Source organism: Sphaeramia orbicularis, chromosome 6 (genome assembly GCF_902148855.1).
Source record: "Sphaeramia orbicularis chromosome 6, fSphaOr1.1, whole genome shotgun sequence".
Lineage (NCBI taxonomy): Eukaryota > Metazoa > Chordata > Actinopteri > Kurtiformes > Apogonidae > Sphaeramia > Sphaeramia orbicularis.
In genome coordinates, this window is record NC_043962.1 from 15,611,823 (window position 1) to 15,639,576 (window position 27,754).

Here is a 27,754-nt window from a genome sequence, read left to right on the forward strand (position 1 = left end):
ACGCAGTACTTAGACATAGCGGGGGAAGCTAATTAATAGTAATATAATACCATTTGTGTTTAATCTCTTAAAAATTAACAGTTGCTTGCGTTTTTGTAGTGTAAAACAAATTCTAAATCTAGCCACAAACTACGGTAACTGTTGTTTTGAAGGCTGTGACAGGAAGTGTGTGGTTGTTTTTCTTGCTAGCTTTCCTAGCTAACAGAGCACACTGTGTACTCCCGTGTTGCTGCCTTCCTTCCAGTGGTGGTGGTGGTCTCTTCTCCAGCTACTGTTGCAGGGGATTGCGTCGCATATTCCACCCAGCTTGTCGTTTGTCAACACCGTATTGCCTTTGGACAAGGACGGTAAGAAACTAGTAGTCGCTGTGTTAAATTATGACAATCTGTGATGGAGTTTTCCATTATAAAATAGCATGTGAGTGAAACCTGCAACGTTGAAAAGCTAGCTAACATTATAGCCTTTGCATGTGTGCTGTGGTGTTCAGAGGACGTGTGGGTTAAACTGGTAGAGTAGCAGACAGTTAATTAACCTGAGAGCTAATTGGCTGTTACTAGAAGCATGGGGTTTATCTGAGTGTTGTAGGTGACTTTACAAAGGTTAAATTGTCTTTTGGAGCCATGCTGTCTGTTTTAAAAAACACTGATCACTCTGGGTTTTATAAGACCTTTTTTGCTGTTATAAGGTGTGTGCTTGCCATTAGGAATTTTTGTTACAACTTGGACTGTTTTATATTTTGCACCTATAAATCAGCAAAGGTTTTATTTTGACAGATAAAGCCGGAAGTTTTAGGTAAATTGTCAAACTTGCCATTAATTTCACTTGAAGCACATGTTTTTTTTTTAGTGCATAGATGCTTTTTAAACTAATAGAGAACTAAGCTGTAACTAATAACTAATAACCTTAAGAGCATGACACATTCATATAACATTAGTTTAAAGCTTTTACCTGATGACTTTCACACCCACCAAATCCACCACGTGTGTTAGAGCTGGAAGTATTTTATGTTGCACTCTAAATACATTTCTTGCTCCTTTGTCACCTCATGACTGATATGTAGCTTCATGTGGCCATGCAAGTCAGTGACCTGTAACCTGCCACATTGGGTGACCTTTGTCATGCCACTGCTCTGTGTCACATTTCATGTCACCTAGCTGCAGTCAAACAACACATACTGCTTTGACTTTTATCCAGTGTGACAGTGCAATATGATGGTATTTACTGCACTTATTGCATTCACATGGAGGAGAATGAATGTGATGAATGCTGGGGTGATTTTACACAGGAATTGTTTCATGGAAGTTCCAAGTATATATGCAAAAAATCAAATGTGATGAAATAAGCTGTGATCAGTTTAAAGCATTTCTCAATTGAATTTGCTGAACAATCATTTATCATGACTCATTCTAATGCCATAGAATTACATAACCTGCTTGACTTTTTCAGCCACATCATATGTGTTAGTCCAGAGTTTATGTTAAGATTTTACAGCATTACTTTTTGTAATGACTAAGGCTGTAACACTTTTCTTTCTGATTCTGCCCAGGTGAGACGTCCAGTTTTGACTAAATAAACGTATGTGCCTGAGAGTCTGACACACGTCTGTTCAATGGCTACCTCTGACTCCACCTTCATCAGCACCAGTGTGTCTGACAGTTTTCATTATGAAACCAAATACATTGTTCTCAACTACTTGGGTCTCCATTCTAGAAGATCACAGGCACCAACTGCAGCTGAGGGTAAGTAAGGACTTACGCAGCCTGACATAAATAATATGTGTGAGGCTTCACAAACCACACAAATAGATTATATGTACATGCACACATGACAGCAGCAGAAGTATTTGGGATGGGAGGGCAGGTTGCCACCTGTTTACCAGCTCAATTTAGCCTTCTCTGACACAACAAGAGAATAGTGTGCCTGTTTAAACATGACAGTTATGAAGTGGCAAGTCCCTGTGAATAAGTGGTTGTCTTTACTGAGGCAATGACTGAAGGCATGCATTGGACTGTATCCCGAATAATACTTTTTAATGTATATTTTATGCTTTTTTTAAAAAAAAATTACAATATACATTATTGTACAAATCTTAAGTTTTATTTTTCTGCTCATTGGCATTTTCTACATTCAAGCAGTCACACAACATAAAAATAAACATGTTCAACTTGAAATTTCTGTAAACATAATATCATTCATAAAAATGTATAAAAGCAGTGCATGTGTGGTGCGTGCAGTGTCACTTACAGCATTTATGTGTGGAAATTAGGCATCAAACAACACCAGGTGTTTTTCAATTTTCAGTTATACGTAAGGAATTTGGTCAGTGCCATAAGTTATTTACCCACCCCCAGGCAAGTAGCACAGCTGTCTTTCATTTTGTTCCTTATGTGGCCAGAAAACTAAACAAACAGATGTTTTTGTTTTTTTTTGTTTTTTTTTTTAGTTTTCTGTTTTGTCTTATAATCATTGCTACATCCTATTTGTCAGTGTTTTATGAATGCTACGTCTGACTTGAAATGTTCTCATAATCTTTTAACTTTGCCTTTTGCTTTGTGAAAAATCAGTGAACTGATGCTTGGAGTGTGTTGCATTGCATTAAAGGATTTTATTGATTAACTGAAAATCAACTTCCCCATTCTAACCACCTCCCCACCCCACCCCACCCACCCCCCCTTTCAGCAGGAAACACACTGTGCAAGAAAAATAGAAAGCGAGATTGACAAAGGGAGAGAAGGAGAACTTAAATTTCCTGTCCCTCTTTATAGTTGGGTGCATACTTGAAATGGGCGGAGAAGGGCAGATGAGTAGCTGATCCCTGCTTTCCGCTTGACACAGTCCAATTTCTGACAGCCTGTCATGTGTAATCACTGTAGGATTACTCACACGCCAATGGACCAAAGCAAAAGAGTTGGCCGGCTAGCTGTCTGGCTAAATGCTGAAACAGCACCAATCCTAGAAAAAAAACAACATTGATCCTCAGGGAGTTCACGTGTGAGCTGCAGCGACAGGGACAGAGTTAATAAGGGACTGAATGACTGTCTTCTACCTGACCAAATACATTCCCTCATAAAATAATTCATTGGAAGAATCATGTTTGTTTGATTATAAATATGTTAGTCTTGTATTTAGTAGAAGAAGAAAAATATTTACATAGATTAGTGCTGGGGTGTGAAGAAAGTGTGAGGAAGTGTCACTCTGGTAGTCTTCTTACAGGTTTGAATATTGTTGAAGAATCTGAGATGCTTGGAAGGATGATGATTTTAAAAGCCTTTAAAATTTCTTGGCGATTCAGGGACACGTGTCTATTAAGGGACCTAAACATATTGTGACACAAACACAAGCTGTTCATTTCATTTGTTTGTTTTCTATTCTTTTGTTTCTTTTCTTGCTCCTCGACCTGAGGAGATTGGATTGTATTATACTGATAAAAATGAGAAATAAATAAAAATTGTAAAAAAAAAAAAAAAAAAAAAAAAAAAAAATCTCTTGGCTATTCAGTCATAGTAACAGTAAAAACAGGCCCACATGGTTCATCCTTCAGTAGTGCAAGACAAAATGGTTGTTTGTATCCTGCTTTTATGTGTTTACTACATCTTTATCAGTAGCTGCACTTATTAATGAGCTGTCAAAGGCCTTTTTAAACCCCTCTGACTCAAATTTCTGAATACCATTTCTTATATGTAGTTGTAGTGTTTTCAAGACAACCTCTGCCTTCAGCATGTCAACTTACAGCATCACCCTTTTTTATCAAGTAACTGTTGGACCTTTCCAAGCTGAAAGGGTACATTTAGAACATGTTACATATGCAGTGTCAGTCTTGCCCCTCGTGTGGTTCATGGTCACCCAAGCAGAGAAGTCTGAATCTGGTAAATGATTGTCATGAGTTCAATAACTGTGGAGATGAAGGTGAGGGCCTTCAAAGCAAAGGTGTGGTTTAGTATAAGCTGGACACTCAGTTTCCATAACAGTGTTCTTCCCTTGGGCTATTTAGTGTTTATACATCATTCTATTGTTTAGCAAACTGTGAATGGATTGAGTTTGTAGATGTCATTATCTTAATATAGTTTATTGCAAGTAAATTCAAAGATTTCTGACCTAACAAACATCTAACAAACATTGGATCAGAACAAATTTTTGTCTTTGTGTGAATCTTCACACCACAATACAACCTCATCATAGAGCTACACAAGTAATCACAACTACAGTGTCAGCCTGCGCAATTATATAATTGTAAAAACTGCAAAGGTTCAGTGTGTGTGGTTGTATGTGTGTGATGATATATTCAGTGACACTGAACAGAGAAAGACAAAGTGACAGTCACTACATTTTTTGGGATTTTTTTAGTTTGATGTTTTAGTATAAACAAATCATGTATTAGTAATCTGCATGTTTTCTTCAATAACCAAGCAAAAAGACTCAAATTCACAACATATCACAACATTGTCTACAACAATCTCAAGATGACATTTTATCTGAATCATGCAACCCTAATCTTAATCGACTGTGACATAAACACATTACACATTATAAACTGATGAGACTTAAGGGTTTGTTCATTTTACTAAAAGCTATAGATAGAGAGTAGCAGATGCTACTTCATGTATTGTGTTTGTTTTTTTCTTGCAGGAGGTGGCTGGAATGAGAGAGAGAGGACCAGAGCGATAAAAGAGCAGATAGAGGAAGAGCTGAGGCAACTGGAAGATGAAATCACTGCCTGTAAGTGGACGCACATGAAATTTGTGCATCACACACCCATTTATTTCCTCTTGTTCTCTTTATATGCTCAAATCCAAGTCTAGTGTTTCTTCTTTTAATTAAAATTTGTCTTATGTCTCTGCACTGATTAAATACTTTGTGACAATAATAATGAATTTCATAAGACAGTATTCTCTACTTAGTGGTAAAAAAATGTAGGCCTATCATATTTAACAGATCTGAATAGTTTTAATGAGTATTTTAGTGGCATTTTCACCTCGTGTGTGCTTCCAGTGTGAGGTGTTTATTTTTTCAAACAGTCTTCAAACAGTTGCACACACCATTGCACTTGACCCCAGTCACCCCTTTCCTCCATATTTCATACTGATTCCTTCTGGTCACCGCTACAGGTCATTAAACTGGAAAAAAGTTGAATTCAGCAGAAGTTTCATCCAAATGCAATAACAGAACTGAACAAATCATTAAAGAGACTGCAATGTGTTTGTTGGATATGTGTGGTGGTGGGTATATGGTGGTGGAGTTGTTGTCTTTGCTGCTTTGGGCATGTATATGGTGTGGAATTACTGTTTTTGGGTTGTGTATTAGCCTATGTCTTATGTTTTGTGACTGATGTACTGTATTGTTGTGGCTGAATGGTTTGTGAAAACAATTTTCCCGTGAAGGACAAATATCTATCTATCTATCTATCTATCTATCTATCTATCTATCTATCTATCTATCTATCTATCTATCTATCTATCTATCTATCTATCTATCTATCTATCTATCTATCTATCTATCTATCTATCTATCTATCTAATCATAATAAATGGTGCTGCCTCAATATGATGTGATTTCATGATTTCTTAAAAAATGAACTACATTGCTTTGCTGTGATATCATTCCATCCTGTGGTCTGTGTTTGCAGCCTATTCCAGAACAGGCTTTGACCGCCACACATCACTTGTCTTTAGTCCGACCAACCCAGAGAGCTCCGTTGAAGACTGCCTCGCTTCAATAGGTGATCGAGTAGCTACTGAGCTCGACACACATTTGGCAACCGCTGTGGACACACTCCTCATGGGGTCAGTTTGATAAACGTGACACTGCAACAGCTGTTACTGAACCAAAATGTATGATAGTCAATATTTCTATGTTCTATATTTTTTCATATGGAAACAGAACTGTTCTATACTCTGTACTGGTGGCTATTATTCTGCACTACACAGCTTTCACATCCTGCAGTCTGAGTAAAACGTGCATGCCCGCAACTTCAGAGTTACAAAAGCATGACAAATGTTTATATACTGCTGTTCTGTTCTCAATGAACTCTTGAACTTGAGTAGGTATTCAGCCAAGGGAGGATTGCAAACAAGCTTTTCATAAAATTTTGAATATGTTGAAATCCGTGTTGTGTGTAGCGAGTTACAGTAACATAACTACTTTTTTTGGGGGAAAAAGTAGTGTGAGGTGTTACTACTGACAATTTGGTAACGAAATGTAGTTCCTTTTTCAATTCGGCACAATGCTATTTTTCTTAGAGACAGATTTGACACTCAGTTTTTTCCCCCAAATTTTTCTTTACGCCCTAAGAATTATGTGCATGTTCCAAACTGTCGGACATGTGCGAATGCATTCTTTTTGATGTAAACATCCGGTAGTGAAACAGCTGTTCCTGTGCAATAGTCATAGGCTCTCATTTCACCTCGTTTCACAAGGTAACTAAACAAAAGTTTGACAAAATATGATAAGCCCTTATGTATTTTGTGTTCACCTATATGCCCATAAGATGTATCGATGTTATGTTATTTCATATTGTTTGATAGGGATTAGTGGTGGTGTTGAAGCCTATAGTAGTCCAGTGTCTTTTTGTCAAGTGCTACGTTTGTGGCTTGTTTTATTACAAAGAGCACAAATGAAATACTTGTTATGTCCTCCATAGTAGAACTTTATGTAGCCCTACTCATTTAGGAACAGATATATGTGGTTCTGCCCGAAGTCGAGCAACATAAAAGTAATGTAAAAGTAATGAGTAATGTAAAAAGTTACTTTTCATAAAGGGCAACTAAGTAAGGTAATGGATTACTTTGTTTAAAGAAGTAATGAGTAGTTAGTAAAAGTTATTTTTTAAAAGTAACTTCCCCAACACCGATTGAGACCAAAAGTATTTAAAACAAAAATGTTAGTAATCCTCCAATATTAGAGAATATCTTCAAATGGTTAAAATATACCATCAGGTAAGGCAGCTGTAACTACACAAGCATAGAGTCTGTAGTAATATTAATGATTCCATAAGATACCCACCTACTAGCACTCCCCAGCAAGACACACACTATGTAGTTGAAGTTCCCTTTGTGTAGTAGCTCCACCTGCTGACATATTGACCTAAAGCACATTCGATGCACAAAAATGCAAACATTCACCATTTGATTTACAGCCCAGACTTTAAACTTTGACACACTGTCCACAGTTTCAATCCATATGTGTTGGTTGCTCTGTGTTGGAAATATCACCGGACCCTTCATTTCCAAAACTGACTTTTTACTGTAAAGTGAGTGATACAAGTGAGCTGTAGTTATGAGACAGTGAGACTAGACCTCTCAGCCATCAAGAGATAAGACTGTGGTTATACTGGGCTGATTCCAACTGTAACTGCTTGTAACTGTAAGTGTGAAGTAGGACGTTGTTGCTTAAGAACAGTTCTATTCAGAGAGCACAAAAGGGTTTTTGCATGTGTACATTGGAGTTGCAGTTGTGCAACAGAACCTAACAGATGAACCTTAGCCTAGGTATGAGGTGAGAGGTTTTCATTAATTGCACAAGATAATTTTGAAAATGTTGTGAAAAACAATATAAGGTAGATCTGAGTCCATGAATGCAGGTCAAAGAGACTATAGGTTTGCAATGCACACAAGATAAATAAGAGGAAATCCTGATCATATACAAGCCTTAATAATTACAGAAAATCCATCAGAGTTCATCACACAACTAGCACTTGAAGACTATAATTAAAAGCAACTGTTAATTGAGGATATACTTGTGTTTAGGCCCTTGGATTACCAGAAATTCAGAGACACAACACTGGATCTATCAGTACACTCACAGGGAGGCTGGAATAAGGTAAGCACACCATCCATTCTTGTTGCTGTTTTCATACAGACTCAGAGACACTGCAGCCTTTTTGCTTTTTTTTTTCATAATTTGACATCTTTGCCTTTCTAATGACTTTTACTTATTTGTCTGTACTGTTTTTTGTCTTGTTTTTGTTTTCCATTCAGCCTCCTTACTTACTACATCTCCTTTCTCTCATAGGTGCTACTGCCTTTGGTGCTTCTCCAAGCTTTACAAAATGAGGGCCAACCTGTGTCAACTTTGTTGCATCTCGGCGTGTGCTATCTCGAGGACACTGAAGCTGAGTACATTGTCCAGCAAGGGGGATGGGTGAGTTTTCTAAGCACGCAATAGAGGAAAAGGGTCGGTGTGCGTAGTGAAATCTGTGCAGACTAAAAATAGATCTATTCTAAATGGCCAGATGAGGGCATCAGTGAGTTAGTTGTACACATATTCAATATTGTCATGTAATACACAACATAGTCATGAGATCAAAATGTGCCACATAGGGATGTGTGACAAGTATAGTTGTTATACAGGAATTACAGAATGACAAGCATATTAGAGGTGGTACATTTATTTAAAGCCTGAAATTTACTTTTGGAGCTGAACAGTATTCTTGGCAAGTACACTTCAGCTATGCGTGTTACAACTGATCTGTTCTCAGGTGTGAACACCCTAATGTACTGTAAAGTAACTGCACTGTTGTGTTTACTTGTACTAGTCTTCTGTTTAGTTGTGTAACGTGCACCTCTGCATGTACAAGTCAGGACAGTCAAAGTCCATACTATAAAACGGGCTGTTTGTAGATGGCAGATGAATCACATCACCGTTTAACAGACAATTTAACATCACACTGGGGCATGATCGCGTGTTGCCTAGACAGGAAAAGCAGGAATATGTCCTCCACTCTCTGTGTCGACTTCCTCACTCTGAGCAAAGAATCATGAGGGCAGAATTTTCTCACTTAAATTTTTATAATATTACTGTGACCCTTTCCAGCGACGTAATAAGTGGAGCAAAACATCGCAACCAGTCACGCTACAGCATGTTCACGTGACTTGACATGTTAACCTCCCCCCTCATTTTCGTGCAGCCTAACGTTAACACGATGCACTGGCTACAAACAAAGCTACATTCTTACTGCGTGTTATGTCATAGGGGATGAACAGATGACAGGGCAGGATCAGCAAGGGAGGGATGAAGAAGAGGGATGTGTAGAGAGAGAGAGAGAAAGAGAGAAAGAGCAAGCACATGAAGAGACTGGCAATAGGAAGGAGGGAGGGGTGAGAGACGAGAGAGTAAAGGGGGGTGAGCATGGGGAGCCAGTGAGAGCCAAGTGAAATCTCCATTAGTTTGACAGCTGCCCGCATGCACACTTCTCTTCAACTGGCTTGCTACCTCATTGCATTTGTACACCTCTCTGTGTGAACCACTGGGTTGCAGGACTTCACATTCAGGTAGGGAATTTAACTTGTCATGCTGAAGCAATGAAGTAGTGTGTGTTTGCATGTGAAAGTGTTTAGAAACAGTGGCTGTGCACCGTCTTTTCCCTCTATAATACCAGATTTTGTTGTTGTTTTAAGGTTAGATTTACTTTATTAAAATATAATTACGGTCCAGTTGCTAGCAGATGTCAACATCGTATGTCATATTCGAGGTTAAAAAAACAAAGATGGTGGTGAAGACTAGATATTCTGCTCTGTTCACATGTTCCGGCTGTTGTATACTCGTCCAGGACATTGTGTCTTGTTCTGACTGTAGTGAGAGTGTTGTATTTGGGTGCCTTTGTTCATTACGTCAGAATACAATAAGGATTATTATGACCCCAGTGTCGCGTACACTTGACTTGACAAGAACAAAAACATCAGCCCCTCAACACCACACCCCCCCGGGGTGAGTTGGGAAGGAGGACAAAGATAAGGGGGGATGCAGGGCAGCAAATGGCCTACATGGAGACAGATTTTAAGGTTAAGTAGATGTACTACAGTAGTACATCACTATGAGTCTGTATGCATGTGGTCTGTTGTTGGTTTTTTCCTTATGATGAACCAGACAGTTGTCATCTAAATAGAGCAAAATGCTGTGTGTCACCTTAGTGTACACATCAGCATTTTCATATTACAGTCCCTGTGTGTGTTATGCAATATGACTACAAAGGTTATGAGGTGCAACACCAACAGTTCCGACTGACCCCTTTGTAAAGACCAGTGGTGTGATGAGGACATATTTTATTTTACTGCTGTGAATATATTGATAGTCAAAGCAACGCATCATGATATGAATGCAATAAAGCAAACTTTATAGGCCATCAGTGTTATATTGGAAATTGCTGCTGCTTCCAGTGAAACAATCAAATTTGAGGGACATGGTGCTGTAAAGGTGTCGGGCTGGGCCCTGACAGGGCACATCATGCTGCACCCTGGCCTGTACAGTGAGTCAGTGATCCCCCTGTTACATAAGCATCCTCTTGCCGGCTTCAGGGTGAAATACGCACATTGCTGTGCCGCTGCATTAACATGAAACTGGACTAGAGTAGTGCCTGTGCAGGCTGAGGAATCCCAAAAATAACTCTGCTAATCCTCTAAAAACATCATCACCAGGGGCTTGACTGGCCCACTTGTAGCTGAAAATTTGCTATGGCAGCTACTCACTGGCTGATTGCCAGGGTTTAAACAGGGCAGGAATATTTTGCTTTGCCTTTTCAATCACTTAGTTTCATTAGTCTCTTTGATGCCACAACAGTGGTAATGATAGCCAAAAACCAATATTTGCTGATGCAAATTGTGTGGCTACAAAGTGCAAGAGAATTCACTAATTTTGCGTGAATTTATAAAGAAAGCCATATTGAAAGTTTTATGTTAGATGGTTAATAAAATTCTGTTCAGTTCACTTAGCCGTTCAGGGAGATCATAAGCTGAAAACAGGAATCTAATTGAAATTATGAGTTAATTTTGTCATATATTTCATGTTTATCTTTTTCGTAACTTAAAGCTATATGTAAATAATGTGAAGCAGTGCAGCAGGTCTCCAACAGCACTACTTATGTAGCCCAGTATCAAAAATTACGAATTTGCCTTGAGGTTGTTTACAAACTGTGCAACATAGGAAAAAAGGAAAAAGTCAGAAAAATTATCTTTTGTCTGAGCTGTACAGTGCTTGACTTTTAGACCATTACATAATCCTCAAAAATACCAAAGTTCATATAAGCCAGCCTGAACGACACTGAAAAAACCCACTAATTCATACTATTACTCACAAAGTATGTCCTGTTTTTATACTTTTAGGTTTAATATTTAATTATTTTATGCCTTCATAACATTCCATCTCTCCGGTTTGTATTTGCAAATGAATGCAGCATGTTGACCATATGTGACAGTCACATGCCAATGTAGCAGGATACATGCAACCACAAAGATTTGGAATTCTGTCCTTCTCAGTGGTTTTGGAGATTTTTTTTTAAGATTTACATGAGTTTAATACCATGTTATTGAAGCTGAAGCAGTAGTTTAAACAGTAAAAGTTTAAAAGTGAAGCAGTGACTGGTAGGCTCTACACCCTTGGCTGTACAACAAGAATGCAAGCTCGTTTTTATGGAGTTTGTAGTTGTCTCTGGGCGAGGGTGGAGAAATGTGGAACAGGCCCAGTGATAGAACAGGTCTGAAAAGGTTTGCATTTCTCAAGTTCAGGGCAACAACATGGAACCGTAAAGACAGAACAGAGACACAGAAAATTGAGAGGACTCTTTTCTCAGGTGTTTTGCTATTGCTTACTTCTGCTACAAGTACTTAGCATTAACTGATTTTAACAATAGAAAAAGTGCTTCATAACGATTTGTACGTAATTAAGTAGTACATGTGTTGTTTTATTCACCTAGTTTTGACTGGGTTGTTTGAGCACTTTGAGTTATGAGATTGTAATATAGATTTTTGCTCCTCTATGGGCTTTTATGAACAAAAAATATCATAACAAATAGATTATTGTATAGAATTGGTGTGATTTGATAACGTTGCTCACTCAAAAGAGACCTGGAGCTTTAGATGTCTGAGGATTAGTTATTATTGTTTATGAAAAGCACCAGATGCACATTTCTGTGCATCTAATGCCACATGGTGACCCCTCTCCAGCCTGTCCAGTTAATGGTGTGACTGTAACCTGAGGGTGAGGTCTGTAAAACTCTGCCTCTCCCACATGCAAATCAGCTTATGGAGAAAGCGAATGTTGGATAACGATGGAGGCTATTAATCCCTCTCCTATCTCCCAGGATGCATCTGCCACTCGCGATGCTGCGAGTGTCCTTGTAAGGAAAATAACCTTCACAGCCTAAATGTGTCATTTAAAAAATCATCTTTACATCAGTTCGTACTACTTTACATATGCTCCCTCAGCAGTTCAATGGTGTGCGGATCACATGCAAATGGAAGGTCAGGGAGACTCAAAAGAACATGTTATGACATATATTTGTGTTTTACCTGACAATGTTGCCTTAGAAGCTGATCTCTGCTGTCAGATCATTTTTGTCTGCTGCGAACACACACACACACACACGCACAGTCAGCCTCTGTCTTACACAAACACCTCTGTGCCCACTGTCTGTTTGAATCTCATCTGTTCAGGTCACACCCATGTGACATGCACAGTAGCACAACAGAAACCTTCTCATGTTAAATCCAAATTTAACTTCCTTCCAGTCAAGCTTGCACAGCTCAGAGTCCAGGTTTTTAACTCGATGCGTCAGATTAAATAGCTCCACATAAGAAAGTGTAGAAAGTCAGCTGAGTAGAATCAGCTATAACAAAAAAACTGACTTTAACCACCTCTCATGTGAGTTTAGGAAACTACCACCCACAACAAGATGTGCCCTTAAGATAGAGAGTGTCAAGAATAGTGTAATGGTACTTGTGAACTCTCACTTGCCTTACTTTGAGCCACATGCAGTAGATTACTCATCAGCAAAATGGAAAAATGGTATTATCACTGAAGCTACAATATTTAATCCTATTTCCAGTTATGTAAAACATTTACATGATATATACACAGTGTACTCTTTCATTACATTCACTCATTTATTGGGTAATGTATTTTGCTTTAATGGTCCCTGTTGCATAACAGCAGAGCATTGCATATGGATCCTTACTGTTAAGTGGCTTCATACCACTAGGTGGCATTGAAGGCCAACATCAGGTGAATGGAAGATATGTATTCATTCGTTTTAAGGCTGTTATACAAGATATTGCAATTTAAATGTAGTAATGACCAACTGACTGACAGACAAGACTTATAGAGGTGCATGGTTCATCTAAAAATACCCTCAAAAAGGCCAATTTCATTAACTCCATGAGGGTGTCAGGTTAATAGAATTTGGCAACTGAGATGAAATATGCATAAAAGTGCAAGTTTTAGCTTGACTTGATCATAACCATGTGTACCAAGTGTTTTGATAGAAACATTTTTTGTCCTTGTATCAAGAACTTATTTCAAAAGGAAGTAATGTCATATGTTCCTGTGTCACAACTTACACAATGTAAATGATGCACAGGATTGTGTCTTTATAAAGGAAGTCTAGGTGTCAAGAATGCTGGTGAACTCTTGTCCTTTTGTTTCTACCTCAGGGTGAAGTATTTGGCCTTGAGTCAGAGGAGGCCCGAGGTGTGACCATAGCTGAAGACAGCAACGACATTTACATCCTCTCAGGCGAGCAGCATCCGGATCATCTGAGCCCTCCCTCCTCGCTGCTCTGTGTTGAAGGCAATAGCAGTGGGCAGAGTTCTTGGCAGACAGAAAGTTTACCCGTGTCTCTGGCAGGCCACGAGTCTTGGGCGCAGGTTGGAGCGATGGACCCTGAAGATGTCAAGAGCCTGGACAGCAACGAGGGAGTAGCTCTCACTGAGGAGCGCAGTGAAAACAATTCCTCAAACTCGGATATTGTCCATGTGGAGCGCGAGGAGGCCGAGCTGCTCGAGGAAGGCGCTGAAGTCGGAGCGATAGAGGAAAGCATGATGAGTGTTTTAGGCACCGAGAGTGATCTAGCTGAGCTCAGGGAAGAATTTAAGGACCAGACTCCAGATGTTCCAGTGTCATCTGAGGCTGAATCCGCAGCCCCAGCATCCCTCATTTCATTGGAGGAACCGGTTGTTATAGAGACACCTGCGAGCTTGTCAGCAGAGCCTTCCTTCATCTCCTTAGAACCAGAGCTGCCTCCCCCAGTTCCTGAAGCTGCTGCACTCCCGGTCCAAGAGCCAGAACCTACAGCACCTTTACCTGTTCCTGCAGTAGAACCAGACCCTGAGCCAGAACCAGCTGCTGCCCCAGTGCCTGTTGAGGTGGCCCTCCCATCTCTAGCTGAGGTGGCACCCCCATCTCCAGTCAAGGAGGCCCCTGTTGCTAGTTCCACAGAACCAGAGGAGCCTGAAGCCATCTCAGAGCCACCTTCTGAACTAGTGCTAGAGTCTGCCATAGTGCCTCCTGAGCCAGAGGACCCCCAGCCTCAACCAGATACTGTGGCAGAGCCTGAGGTGGTGCTGGATGAACCCCTGGTCCCAGAGGCTGTGGTGGCTCCTGTAGAGGCACCACCTGAGGAGCCCCCAGTGGAGCCAGAGCCTGCATCAGAGCTCCCAGTGTTGCTTTATGGAGGCGCTGCACTAGTGGCCCTCACTGCTGTAATGGCATATGGTGTCATTGCATACAGACGGAAGTAGGTGCAATAAAGTGTCTTTCTAAGGAAAGGGCCTTTTGAGGAGAATACAAATTGCAACATCAACGTAGAAAAAAACATGTCTTAGTGCACACATGGTGAACTCTCCTTATAAATAGTGTTTGATTCAAGATATGAAGCTGCATTCTTTTTAAAAAAAAAATGTGTTTAATTGAAGGTTTAAAGTTTCTCACCAGCAATCAAAAATCTAATTTAATTTACAATGTACTGCCAGGAGCCTGATTGCTTCACTCCAACAATGGCATAAAAGGCTGACGATGCACTCCGCTCCACTGTCCTTATTTTTGTTTTCATACTTCTGGCTTCATTTTGGAAAGTGTGCTCATTTTTTTGTGAGTCCATCCTTTTTTCTGTCTGATTAGTGTGCAGATTCATATCCCCTTTTATCTGTTGAAGTTCATGTAGTCGATGGCTTGCTGTTGAGGTGGTTTGATGCCAGGTTCGGCCAGTGTACCTAAACAGAAACTTCCCTGAAAAAACTCCCTCAGCTGATACCAGTTTCAAAATGATTATTTGCTTAGATTGCTTTGCTTTTGTTTTACTTATATCCCCATTATTAGTGATACACAAACCAAATTTTAGGTGAAACTGAAATCAGTACCATCAGTATTTATTGCCCGTGACCGTGCTATTTATTTTGGTTTTATGTGTCACTTTGAAATGACTTCAGATCACCAGTTACAGGGTGGGGAAGCAAAATTTACAATATTTTGAGGCAGGGATTGAAAGACAGTGTATGACCAATTAGTTTATTGAAAGTCATGAGAATTTATTTGCCACAAGAAAATTGATATAATAGAAAATGTTTTTATTCTATGTGTCCTCCTTCTTTCTCAATAACTGCCTTCACACACTTCCTGAAACTTGCGCAAGTGTTCCTCAAATATTCGGGTGACAACTTCTTCCATTCTTCTTTAATAGCATCTTCCAGACTTTCTTGTAATAGTTTTGCTCATAGTCATTCTCTTCTTTCCATTATAAACGGTCTTTATGGACACTCCAACTATTTTTGAAATCTCCTTTGGTGTGACGAGTGCATTCAGCAAATCACACACTCTTTGACGTTTGCTTTCCTGATTACTCATATGGGCAAAAGTTTCTGAAAAGGTATGGATAATAGTGTTAGCTGTGATTATGACATCAATATATGTTTGGTTTCAAAACAATTGACGTAGTGCCTGCTGAGAAAAAACTAAATGTTCATTGTAAATTTTGCTTCCCCACCCTGTACACTTATTGTTCAACAAATGCATTGGAGATCCCGGTGTATGAAATTACTTAATATTCTTTTCTACATTTACGTTACATTGTACTTCAACGGGATTATGTCTGTCACTTCTTACACGTGTACCACGCTTCAGTGGTATTACTTCAACCATATGAGATGGATTGTGACTGCATGGTTTGTAGTGAGTTCAGTCTTCCTGGTAATGTTGATAGTTCACTGAAGCACCTCCTCAGGCAAAACTTGAACTTAAAACAGGATTCTTTCTTTTATCTACAGTTTATTTCCTTATCTTACCTTTGTGTTCCAGTAACGAGTACACCTGACCTCCATCCTGTTGTAACCATAGCCCTCCAGCTCACTAAGTTAAAACTCTAGTCTTACCTCCCACACCCAAGAATTGGCCCTGTGACAATCAAAGCATCAGCCTGTTTTTTTTTTTAAACTTCCACTGGACAATACTGTTGATTAAGTAAATGTTCCGTAGACACAGCCACCCTTGTGTGCTATTATGCAATGACATGATCATGTTAGCAGGATTTGCAAAATCACTTGTGAGCAGAAGTGTTGTATGGGGTTACTGGAATATTGTTATTGTGGAACAGACTCCAACACAATTTCATAAATGGGTAAACGAGGAAAATTCTGGCCGTTTCAAAGTAGAAGTGACACTCAACTGCCCTCACTGCTGCTGCCTGACTACTTATATATTTTCTCCTTAAGCATCTGGAGACTTTGTAATCTGTCACTATGGAAATATGTAAATGGCTGTTTTCTGATGTGGATGTGTCAAAAGCAAGTACCCGTGGACTCAACCTACTGTCTGCTTCCAAAAGGGAAACATTAAAGTACAGAGCTGGATGGATGTCAAACGGTCCCGATGTGACACTTTGTACCTTCAGTTTCCTACGATACACTGTTTGAGATGAAAATAAAAAAAAAAAAAAAAAAACAATTTGAGAATGTCTATGCTGTCAACATGCTCTGTTCATTCACTTAATTTCAGAAGTATTTGATGTGTTTTTTTTCCCAGCTACATAAAGCTTAATGTCATGGAACTGTTTCTTTAGAGACGTTTATTCATAGGAATAAACAGATATTCAAGTTACATGGATGATGTGTATAGAAAAAAAAACAAGAAAAATGAACACTAACAACAAAATTAACATTCATTATATTTGGAACGAAAGAAATAATCAGATGTCACAAAGTCAACCTTCCTTTTTCAGTGGTTTTTAGTGTGACTGTAAACTCATTTCTCATTTATCTTCACTTTAATTGATTGCATTACTTGTGCAACCCAACTCTGCTACTTTTTCCTTCATTGATTACTCTTTGGGTCTCAGGTTCAGTTTTCTTCATGTCATTTTGCTACTCAGAAGTCACCTAGTGTTTCCAGGCATGATGTACTGCAGTGCTGAGTTGAACAGGCCTCTCAGGAACACAGGAGCCTGCTCACACACTCGCTTTACAAGGGTGAAAGTGAGGGCCACAAAGACTCGCTCCTGGTTTAGGTGCTCCAGACCCACTCCCTGCCTCAGCACGTTCTCCACTTCCTGTCTCAGGAGGTCCTTCCAGTGCTAGACAACAGACAAAAAGGATAATTAGTAAACTGCATCTGTAAAGACCTTGATTGTTATGTGGCTTAGGTGTCTTGTAAACTTAAGTATCTTTATTAAGACCTTAGTCCAGGGGTGTCAAACATGTATCCTGTGGGCCAAAACCAGCCCACCAATGTTCAATCTGGCCTGTGTGAATTTGAAGTGCAAAAAATACACTGAAGATAATCTATTCTGTCTGTTACCATATGTTTTGTGCCTTTGTAGATCCAATGTGATCTGTAAGTTGTAACGCACGTGTGAATAATAAGCTGAAGCATCATGTTACAATTCCACTTATTTTTCTTAAAGCTGCGTTATGACTGTCACTAACTTTTCTTCAAATTTGTAAAACCTGAGTGATACCCTCCTTATCCCTAATCTATAAATCTTTCTGTGCCAACACACCAGAATCACTTCCTTTCTGGTGAACAACTTCAAAGTGTACTCCATCACAAGCCGTTTGCTTACATACTAAACTGATATGTCACCTGGGGCTTTTTGGGAAATTTTGTTGCTAAGTGCATTATGAGAATGGGAATTCACGCAGCAGCAAGAAGCAATGAGGCAGTTTCCGTGTTTGTTGCTGCTGTGGCTATACTGTGGCCGTGTGGAATTCACATTCCCACAATGCACTTTGCAACAAAATTTCCAAAAATGCCTGAGTGAAAGGATAGTTTGCTGATGTGATTATACTTTTTTCACACCAAAACAGAGAAATATTTGGAGATGACATTAATAATAGGTTCTTGTGTTATTATTTTACTGGTCTGATCCACTTGAGGTCATATTGGTCTGTATGTGGCACCTAAGCTAAAATTAATTTTACACCCTTGACTGTTCATATCCTCAGTGTAATTTTTGCACCTTGCAAATTTATCCCATGGGCCAGATGGGACCTTTTGGTGGGCTGGTTTTAACCCGCAAGCAGCATGTTTGATCCTGGTCTATTAACCAATACATTTATCCAAGACTGAATTATTTATCTGAACATATACATAAAAGTTACTGCAAAAACAAACAGCACATCCCTTATTTAGCAAGGGTGCATCATATTTGCTGCAGAATAATGAGTATGTTTAGTCTTGGGAATGACAATGTAACCCTGTGTAAGACTAGACAGCATTAATATTCTGTTTTTCAGTGATATCTTGTGTGACATTTTACAGACTATCTGCAAGATACATTTTAATTTACATTTTTTCAATTTGTATTCATAATTTGCATTTGCAGAACCCAATTGCAACAGAAAACATGAAACAATGCAGCAGTACAAAAAAAAAGAGAAACTGAAATCCAAGCAAACATACGTCAGTGGGGGATGTTCGCAGGTTGTTACTCAGGCTTTGGGTGGCATTTGCAACCACACTGTGTTCAAGCTGAGCTGCTATTTGTCTCAATTCTTCTGCAACCCGCTGAACTGCTTCTGCTTCTTCACGGTTCACTAAAACAAGAAAGTCAAAACATTACCAGGATACTTTCAGCATCTGAATTCAACAGAGATGACAAGAGAAGAAAAAGTTTACTGAACATCTATACAATGTGTTAACATTTACACCTAAAAATAACACCTTTAATTGTGTCACATCAACTGAGATAACTGTGATTTCCTAGTTTCACTTTCATGTCAGATCAAGTGCAAACAACATATCAGATGTCAATGACTAGACTTTTGGACTGTAATAAAGTTGGGGGTTTCTCTACATCAGCGAGTGTTTTTTAAAATGACCTTTCAGGCCAACTTCAGCATTATCTCAGTATCTGAATGCTGGTAACATAATTAAATTCAGCTAAAAGTGAGGAACTGCTGCTGCTTCTTCATGGTCCACTAAAACAAGAAAGTCAAAACATCACCAGGCTACTTAGAGCATCTGAATTCAACAGAGATGATGAGAAAGAAAAGTTTACTGAAAATCTATACATGCGTTAACATTTACACCTAAATATAACACCTTTTATTGAATCACATCTACTGAGATAGCTGTGGTTTCCTAGTTTCACTTTCATGACATTGTTAAGTGCAAACAACATATCAGATGTCAATGACTAGACTTTTGGACTGTAATAAAGTTGGCGGTTTCCCTGCATCAGCCAGTGTTTACCCTATAAAATTACCTTTCAGGCCAACTTCAACATTATCTCAGTATCTGAATGCTCGTAACATAATTAAATTCAGCTAAAAGTGAATGATTTAATGATCTTACCAAGCAACTGCACATCCACTAAAGGCGCTATGTCTTGTACTAACAGGGAGATGTTACTGCACAGGTGGCCATCACTTTCCAGGTAACCATCACTTTCCAGGTCTGTATTGCCCTGGTCATAGACAACCCTTGGTCCATTGCAGCTGATGTCTTTAACCAGGGACCGAAGTTCTTCGCGGTATTCCGAATTTCCGGAATCTGCCTGAAGGAACGTCCACAGAACCAAGGCGCTGTGCCCTGAGGTTTCCATCGATGACCACAAATCCTGTTAATAGAGTTGCAAGATATCATGAGCTTAAATTTAAAATAAAAAACACATCTAATCCACTCAGGTAATACATGCTGTTGTGCCGAAAACTGCTCCCCCTTCCTAAGTCAGCCATGAAGAGGACAATGTGCACCAAATTCACCCAGTCACAATTTGCTGATAAATGCTCCCTGCTCACCCTGGTTCATTTAATTTTTCTCTTTTTGACTGTAGGGTATGAAATTAACTGTGAATTATCCAACCTCTTAACACCATCATAGCTGTGTAGCAATTAAGTAATTAATAATATTGTAAGACACTGCAGTTATGTTTTTTTTTATCGTTTAATATTAAAGAATGTGCAAACTGTATAGGTATATAAAACTTTCAGACGTTAAATCTTAAATAGCTAACACACAAAATATATAACTATAAAAACAGCTACTGTCGAAAACTACATCACCCTCGGCTGGGGATGCAGTTTTCGGCATAACAATACAAACAAGAGGAAACTAATAAATTCCTTTACTAAAACCCTTCAAAAATGAGCTTGTTTAGCTAAGTTTACAACTGACAAGTGAGCTAGCTAGCAAGAAGCTAAACTTTGTAAAGCTAAAGTAAGTTAGCAGTTAGCTTAGTGAACTGTATAAGATAATAACTTAGCTGAAGTTAGCAAAGGTAAAACCGGTACTTGTGACCGCTCAAACTAATGAGCATCCAATAGTTTACCGGTTTGCACACACTTACTCACAGCACAGGCGACTCCTAAAACAGTTCTGTTAGCTCCCTGAATTAGCCGAGTAGCTAACTTGTTGCTTCTTCAAAGGTGCGCCATCGGACTGAGGGTACAAACCACGACTTAACAGTAAGAATCCAAGCATCAAAAAAAAAAAAAAAACACCAGATGTTTCTGTAGCGGGGTTTTATCCGAGAGTAGGTGGAGCCAACGGAGCGTAATGATGCAGTTACACAGGAAGTATGGAAATGACTATCATGTACTATTACTGAAAACAAAGCTGAAAGTGATATCCGTTGTCTTAAAGCAGATGTCAGACTGTTGGGCGCATGCGCACGCAGCAACCGGCAGTGAGTGAGAGCTTGGAGTTTTGTGTTTGTCTTTTTTCAATGTATGTTTTGTTGTAATGCCAAAGCAATCACTTTGTCTGCAAAACAAATCTAGCCACGGGTATAAATAAAGTAACCTTGAACCTTGTGTGATGTAACTTGGAATTTTGCTCGGCTTCCATAATCAAGTAACACAACACTGAAGTTATAATAAAACCTGAAAGGAAAATATTGTAAAACTTCCAAGTGACTTATTATTTATTATTCTAGTATCCTCACTTACTAAATTAATGTGAAACTCTGACAATACCATCATAAGATTTCTCTAAGAAGGCTTGAACACTTGACTTTCACCGTTTTCCTCAGAATGGTCAACGTTAAGTCACTGTGCAGCTTCAGATAACAAAAATAATCCATAGGAAAGTCCCTGCTGTGGTTTTTTTGTAACAGCCCCTGTGTTCTGTTTATTTCCTCCTTTGCACAGTAAAAACAAAACTATAGGAGTCTGGTCAGTGAGGAAAAAAAAAAGAATGCCACTGAACAAAATGCTAAAAATTTTATTTACAGTTAAAAACAAGTCCTTGACTGGTCAAGTACGCGTGTCTCTAGGAGTAATAGTCACTCGAGAAAGTCATCATGATCACATTCTGTCTGAGGCTCAGAACCATTGCTGTTAAGAGGAAACTTGTTTTGCTGTTTTCATGTGTATAGATGATGCACTTCTACCACAAACCGGTTGCTGAAAGATAACCAGAGAAGCTTAACATAGCCTCTTCAGACTCCATAACCCGAGCAACCAAAGCTCATGGATCGTGCCGCCCTTCTACCAACAAGCCTCCTGCCTGATCCAGGTAGGGACTCCCTCCTAGCAATGGGTTCCAATCCAGGATCAATAATCTGTTTGGGTGACAGCGCTGCCTGACGAGCCTCCTGAAGCTCTCTGTAAAGAGGGAAATGCACATGGGGTTAATGCCATTACTGAGCATAAAAATAAGAATTAAGACTCCAAAACCCACTTGATTAACCCAATGTGAATATCATCAATTAAATGTAGAAGTGCACCATCTATTGGTCATAGTTATGTAATTGAGGGTCAGGATAAAACCTGAAAGGAAATTCTTCTGAAACATTTGTGAAACTTTCAAATGATGATTTTTTCTTCCCTAAGCAATTTATCACTATTTATTATAATGTTATCCTCAGCATTTTTAGTGGAAATCAGGTTTTCCTACATTTAATTCACTAATCATGTAGATGTTCATTGAAGCTCAGAATAAATTATAGCAAAACAGAAAAATTAAAGAAAACAAGAAAAGCACTCAGAATGCAGACCTCCGCCAAGGCAGATCAGTGGGCCCCTGTGCCCCCCCCACATCACCACCAAAATATAATCATCTTTCTTGTGCCAGTATCAACATTTCTTGAAAATTTCATGAAAATACATCCATAACTTGGAGTTATCTTGCTAGCAAACAAACATGCACGCACACAAAGCAATCACAATACCTCCTGATGGAGGTAAAAAGTGACTTTTTCAGCAAAACATAACAAACATCTCAATCCAGTTATTTATCAAACTCCATGGGTTTTACTGGTGAATCAATGTTTCAGATGATGACTTTGATTTCACGTTCACTACGGAGTCTCTGAACGTCCAAACAGGTCATATCTGATGACTACGAAAGCTGAGAAACTGCATTTTACCTCAGTTATTTGTAAGTATTGATAGGATTAGCTGATCAGTAGAGGATTTTGGTCGCCAGTGGACAAGTAGGTTAATATAGGTAATAAGTTAAATAGAAATAAGCAGTAACTCTGTTTTTCAGTGCATTAAAGTTAACACTCAAGGCCATGTTAAAAGCAACATTCAATTTTCTATGAAGTTTGGTCAAATCCTAAAACATGCATTTAAATCCTAATGCCTGGGGAAAGTAGCTTTTTATGTGGCTTGTAATCCAGACTACCAGATGGAGCTTTAATGTTCGTCTTACTTTTTGAGCATGGCTGTCCTGAACTTCTCTACGTTGAGCGCTTTGCGTAGCTGAGCAGCGAGCTTTGTAGAACTCTCTTCCCTTAAGACAGTGTGTTTGCAGAGCTCCCTTGCAGACGGCCGCTTTGTTGGGTCTGGATCCAGTGTTGACTAAAGAAAAAAAAAAGTATTTTCTTTTTGACTGGCAAGAAATTAATATGAAAGTTAATGTATATGTATTCACGGCAGGAAAGTCATAACATCTTTAAAGTACCTGAAGTAACGCCATGAACTCAGATGAAAGCTCCTGTGGAAGTTTGGGTGGTTGCCCTTTTCGAAGGTTATGCCATTCGTCTCCGTTTTGAGGAAGTGGAGGGGCGCCGGCTGCCAGCAGAACCGTAAGACCCAGAGCAAAGATGTCAGCCTTGGGGAGGTGACTATAATCCTGGTAAGACAGAAATTAAGAACAATGCAAAATAAATCTATATATGATATTGGAGCAGACCCGAACACAACTTTTGCTCATGCTAAAAGGTAACAAAATTTTACCTCATGCAGAACCTCAATGGCCAGAAAACGGCTGTCCCCCTCCTCAACCTGAGGACTGTTAGTTGACGTAACGTGGCCCAGATCCCCTAAAAAAAAAAAAAAAAAAAGCAAACTGGCATTATTAGATTAAAAGGCTGCAATTTATCATCGCCATCATCTTTTATTTAACCAGGAAAAAAAGACTAGTTGACATTGAAAATGTATTTTGCAAGAGTGAGGTTTCATACAACCAGAAAAAAAAAAATACCAATTTTGTAAATAACTCCAGCTTCATCTTCCTCATCACTCTCCCCTTCACCTGCTGTAGTTTTGCTTGGACGGTAGCAAATAAATATGTTGCCTACAAGCAGTTGGAACAAACTATCAATGCCAAAGAGTTGAAAGTTTCATACCAATATCAGAAATGCAAACTGATGCTCGGTGAGACGTACTTGGTTTGATGTCCAGGTGTACGAGGTTTGAGCTGTGGATGTATTTTAGACCCATGGACACTTGTAAGAGCAGGTCTTTCAATTCTGCTTCTGAGAACAGCTCACCCTGCACCTCTTTCTTCACAATGGCATCACTCAAACTTCCACCTGGTTCAGACAAAGCAGGTCAACATCATGTTTACAAAACCATATTCTACTAGAATCAGCACTGCTTGTGAAAATCTGGGCCAGTATCATTGTTTATAATAACTACTTGGCTGATAGTCGGTAGTTTTCCCCCCTCGGTCTCATCAATTCATCACTTTATCTTTTATCAAGCAGGCAACTTTATGAAAATATATTTGAGATAACAGATATACGTCAGCCTCTGTCATCAGTGACATGTCCTCTTATTTGTCGATAGCTGTCAATAAGGCAGATATTAGCAGATATATTGGCTCATCTCCAATTGTAATCCATTAAGAATTACCTTCACTGTGTTCCTGATATTACTCCTTACCATCACAGTATTCATTCTGAATAATCATGTGATCATCCTCTGCCCAGGCTGAATAATATCGGACAACATGTGAATGGTGTCCAAGAACAGCATGTGCATACACTTCCTTCAGGGCCAGCTGCCTGAAAGGACATCAAGTGTTTTGTTACTATTAATTCAAAGAGTGGACTGGTCTGTGCAAGAATGTTGGCATGTATGACTTGACAGATCACCGCGTTGCTGACTCACTCATTGGCAGAGCCCACGAGGGGTCGACGAGAATGTTTTATGGCATACAGGCAACCGTCCAGCCTCTTCACGCACTTATAAACTGCCCCAAACTCGCCCACGCCAATGCGCTCCAGCTCCAGGAACTCACTCTCATACCGTGACAGCATGAAAGCTTCAACAGCTCGTCTCTGCCAAATAAACAGACGGAGAGCCTCGTGTTTAAACAAGAGCATCTCTTAAGACGGAACAAACGTCAGAGCGCTCAAGCTTCAATTTGGTAACAGCCAATGAGAGAACCACGTTTTTATTAGATGTGATACCAAATATGGCTGTGCTTCCACAAGCAAAGTGGTTTCTTTCATTGGAGATTCCTTAGAGAAAGTCCGGAAGTAGGACTGACAACATGTTATTTTGGACAAAACAAAAGAGTAGGCAGCCGAAGATGACAGAGCCTGATGATGAAATCATATCAAACGCATCTGAGTGGGAGGGTTATTCACCACAATGCACTGATAAAAATAGTTGTACCTTTGGTGGGAGAAACGCTTCATCATCCTCCTCAGATGACGTTAGACTGTGTTTGATTCTGAAAGATAAAAGGAAAAAGATCTTTACTGTACATATTCAAAAGTATGACAAAAAGTCACACCTCTGTATTTGGGCACTAAAAACTGAAGTTTCAGTATTCAGTCATTATGCCATTAAACCAATTTCAATCTCTGCCAATAAAGAAACTGAAATGTTTGCATATAAAAATAGCTAGTACTGTATTTTGATATAGATATCAAAATAACTGGATTCATTTCCTTGTAATATAAGATATTCTGTACAGCTGATGATAGTTGTCTAAACAGAAACTTCCACTTGATTAAAAAAAACAAAATGTGTTGTGAATATTCTATATGGCATCAGTGGAGTTCAATTTCCAGAACATGGTGTTAATTATTAGGTACCTGCGCCCATAGTCGTCATCATCATCATCATTTCTGCAATTATTCTTACACTGCTGCTGGTTGGTCCTATGTACTGTATCAGGGGTAAAAGGATTCACATTGACATATGGCGCCTGGATGAAGTTTGCAGGTGCTGAGCCAAAACGGAGGGTCCTCTGAGGACAACTTATCTTAGTACCGGAGCAAGGCTGAGATGACTTGGACAGCAGACTCTACAAGGTGGAGAAAAGGTACAATTCACTTTGAAAAACAACCCAAGGCCACATGGGCAAACAAAAGGACAATGAGTCTGACCTGTTCCTCACCTTGGGTGTGCTCGGAGTGTGGCACAGCCTCAGTTTCCTCCAGGAAGCATAAGGTATGGGGCTGGTGCACTGTAAAGGGGAGGACAGGGTGTTGATCCGGCTTCTGTGGCATTTCACCCTGGGGGTCCCATAAACAGGGCTCCAGCTCAGGATCCTGTAGGACAAGTCATCTGAACTGTTGTCACTGCTGTTTCCTTCCTCTTCACAGCTAGAGAAGTCCAGCTTCTGGCTGATCACTTCGAACATCGCCATGCTTCAAGGGCTGAATGTAAATGGTTTAGATTCAGAATTCAGACATTCATTCCAGTTTCACAAACCAAATAACACACGGTAACACCAAACTACAGATTCCATGACTGAAAGAAAGCAGAAGGAAGTGATGAATGTCTTATATTACCCAGCCCTTTTCTGAACAACAGCATAATATAAAATCAGATAATAAAACTAAATTCTAAGGCATTACAACATTCCAAGAAATGAGGAACTTTGTTGTTGAATCCAGTTTCAACCGATTTTCTGCACTCGTTAGTCCTGTAATTTGTCTTCTTACGCCATTAATTTAATCCATTAAGTTAGCAGGATAAACGAAAGCACGCGCTACTGTCACGTTATTTTACGTCACACACATCAGAAGGTTCATCAAAGGCTCCAAATATATGTAAATGTGAACATTAGTGTATACTTAAACGCAGTAATAAAACATTCGTGTATGCTTAACATGTATACTCACGTACACGACTCCTTCCACATTCCCAATTCCACGCTTGAATTTGGTCACCGTATATGTAAATTATTTCCTGTTTAAATAAGTTATCCGCTAAATTCTAGCTCTCTGATTGGCTGAATAGTACACGCGCACCTGATTTATGATTCTGAAGCGGAAATTAATTGTATAACTACATTCATATGGCTTTACCTTTGATCATATGATATTGTAGATTAAAAAAAAAAAAAAACAAAACATTTTAATGCCATAACACTACAAAATCAGACTGAGAAAAAGTATTATACAAAGAATATCCATAAAACTCAGGTAAATGTTAAAATGATGAGTAAATATAGGATTTTAAAAAAGGTAAATAAATAAAACTGAATCACTGCTCAAGACGATTAATAGCGTAAAAAAAAAACAAAAAAACAAAAAAACAAAACAAAACAAAAAAAAAAAACATTATTTTTTTTAAGCTGTTTTATCAAATTATTGTAGAATTTTTTTATTTGATCCTTTTTTCTGTCCTGGATGTCACTTTATTTACGTTGCACGTGTTGCAATAATAATAATAATGATAATAATAATAATAATAATACTAATAATAATAATAATAATAATAATACATTTTATTTGTATAGCGCTTTTCATATAACTCCGAGACACTTTACATGCAGCTGATAAAAACAGAAACAGACATATCAAAACCAGATTAAAAGCAGGTGCAAAAGGCAGGTATATGAATATAAAACAGTTAAACATTAAACATTAAGATTAAACATTAAAAGCAGTCTAAAATAAATGAGTTTTTAAAAGGGATTTCCTTAATATCTGCAATGACATTAAGGAGTATTTTACTCGATAATATATATTTTTTATATCTTAATAATACATTACAGTTGTAAATTAATCGAATCAGTACACAATAAATAAAAAAAAAAGGGTTAAAATTGTGATGAAACTGAAAAAAATAAACAAAACAAAAATAACAATGACAATAAAAAAAAAAAAAAAAGCATTTTCCCCAAAGACATACAGTACATTAAGAATTTACATTAAAAACCATAAAATGAGACAGTTTACGCCATTTTTTTTTTTTTTTTTAATTTCGCAAAACTGAACCAAATCGACACAAAAAGTCCAATTTACATTATTTTAATAGCATTGTAAAATTTCGTGTAAAAGTATCTATAGTGTTGGCCAGAGTAAATAGCCTTGAACAAAAAATAGGTCACTGCATGAAATAGTAATGTAGACACGTGGGCGGAA

At 38.7% G+C, this 27,754-nt stretch overlaps 2 protein-coding genes across 5 annotated transcripts; one reads left to right on the top strand and one right to left on the bottom strand.

Moving 5' to 3' along the window:
• Positions 1 to 198: 198 nt before the first annotated feature.
• Positions 199 to 14,707, top strand: bcl2l13 (BCL2 like 13). The gene is made up of 7 exons (XM_030135936.1): positions 199 to 347; positions 1,547 to 1,739; positions 4,627 to 4,716; positions 5,624 to 5,780; positions 7,743 to 7,815; positions 8,008 to 8,136; positions 13,419 to 14,707. Exons 2-7 carry the CDS (start codon positions 1,610 to 1,612, stop codon positions 14,502 to 14,504), a joined length of 1,665 nt encoding a protein of 554 aa, XP_029991796.1. The 5' UTR covers positions 199 to 347; positions 1,547 to 1,609; the 3' UTR covers positions 14,505 to 14,707.
• A 6,627-nt stretch (positions 14,708 to 21,334) lies between these two features.
• On the bottom strand, positions 21,335 to 26,550 carry wee2 (WEE2 oocyte meiosis inhibiting kinase). 4 transcript variants are annotated; one of them, XM_030135941.1, is made up of 13 exons: positions 26,507 to 26,550; positions 25,777 to 26,038; positions 25,650 to 25,683; positions 25,472 to 25,544; positions 25,047 to 25,104; positions 24,537 to 24,706; positions 24,309 to 24,430; positions 23,810 to 23,956; positions 23,626 to 23,718; positions 23,379 to 23,464; positions 23,104 to 23,274; positions 22,852 to 23,000; positions 21,335 to 21,800 (listed from the first exon to the last, which is right to left on the bottom strand). In XM_030135941.1, the coding sequence occupies exons 2-13, from the start codon at positions 26,026 to 26,028 to the stop codon at positions 21,635 to 21,637; spliced, it is 1,521 nt and encodes a 506-aa protein (XP_029991801.1). In that variant the 5' UTR covers positions 26,029 to 26,038; positions 26,507 to 26,550; the 3' UTR covers positions 21,335 to 21,634. The 4 variants fall into 4 exon arrangements, with proteins under 4 accessions (XP_029991801.1, XP_029991799.1, XP_029991797.1 ...); XM_030135939.1 differs by having other exon boundaries at positions 25,472 to 25,683; positions 26,511 to 26,550; XM_030135937.1 differs by having other exon boundaries at positions 25,472 to 25,683.
• Between the last annotated feature and the right edge of the window lie 1,204 nt (positions 26,551 to 27,754).

Coding starts and splice junctions, on each gene's coding strand:
- bcl2l13 (XM_030135936.1), top strand. CDS start 1,610: ATGGCTACCTCTGACTCCACCTTCATCAGCACCAGTGTGTCTGACAGT. Junction 7,816..8,007: donor CACAGGGAGGCTGGAATAAG/GTAAGCACACCA, acceptor TTTCTCTCATAG/GTGCTACTGCCTTTGGTGCT. Junction 8,137..13,418: donor TTGTCCAGCAAGGGGGATGG/GTGAGTTTTCTA, acceptor TTTCTACCTCAG/GGTGAAGTATTTGGCCTTGA.
- wee2 (XM_030135939.1), bottom strand. CDS start 26,028: ATGGCGATGTTCGAAGTGATCAGCCAGAAGCTGGACTTCTCTAGCTGT. Junction 24,431..24,536: donor CTCGTGGGCTCTGCCAATGA/GTGAGTCAGCAA, acceptor ATGTCCTTTCAG/GCAGCTGGCCCTGAAGGAAG. Junction 23,957..24,308: donor TCAGAATGAATACTGTGATG/GTAAGGAGTAAT, acceptor TGTCTGAACCAG/GTGGAAGTTTGAGTGATGCC.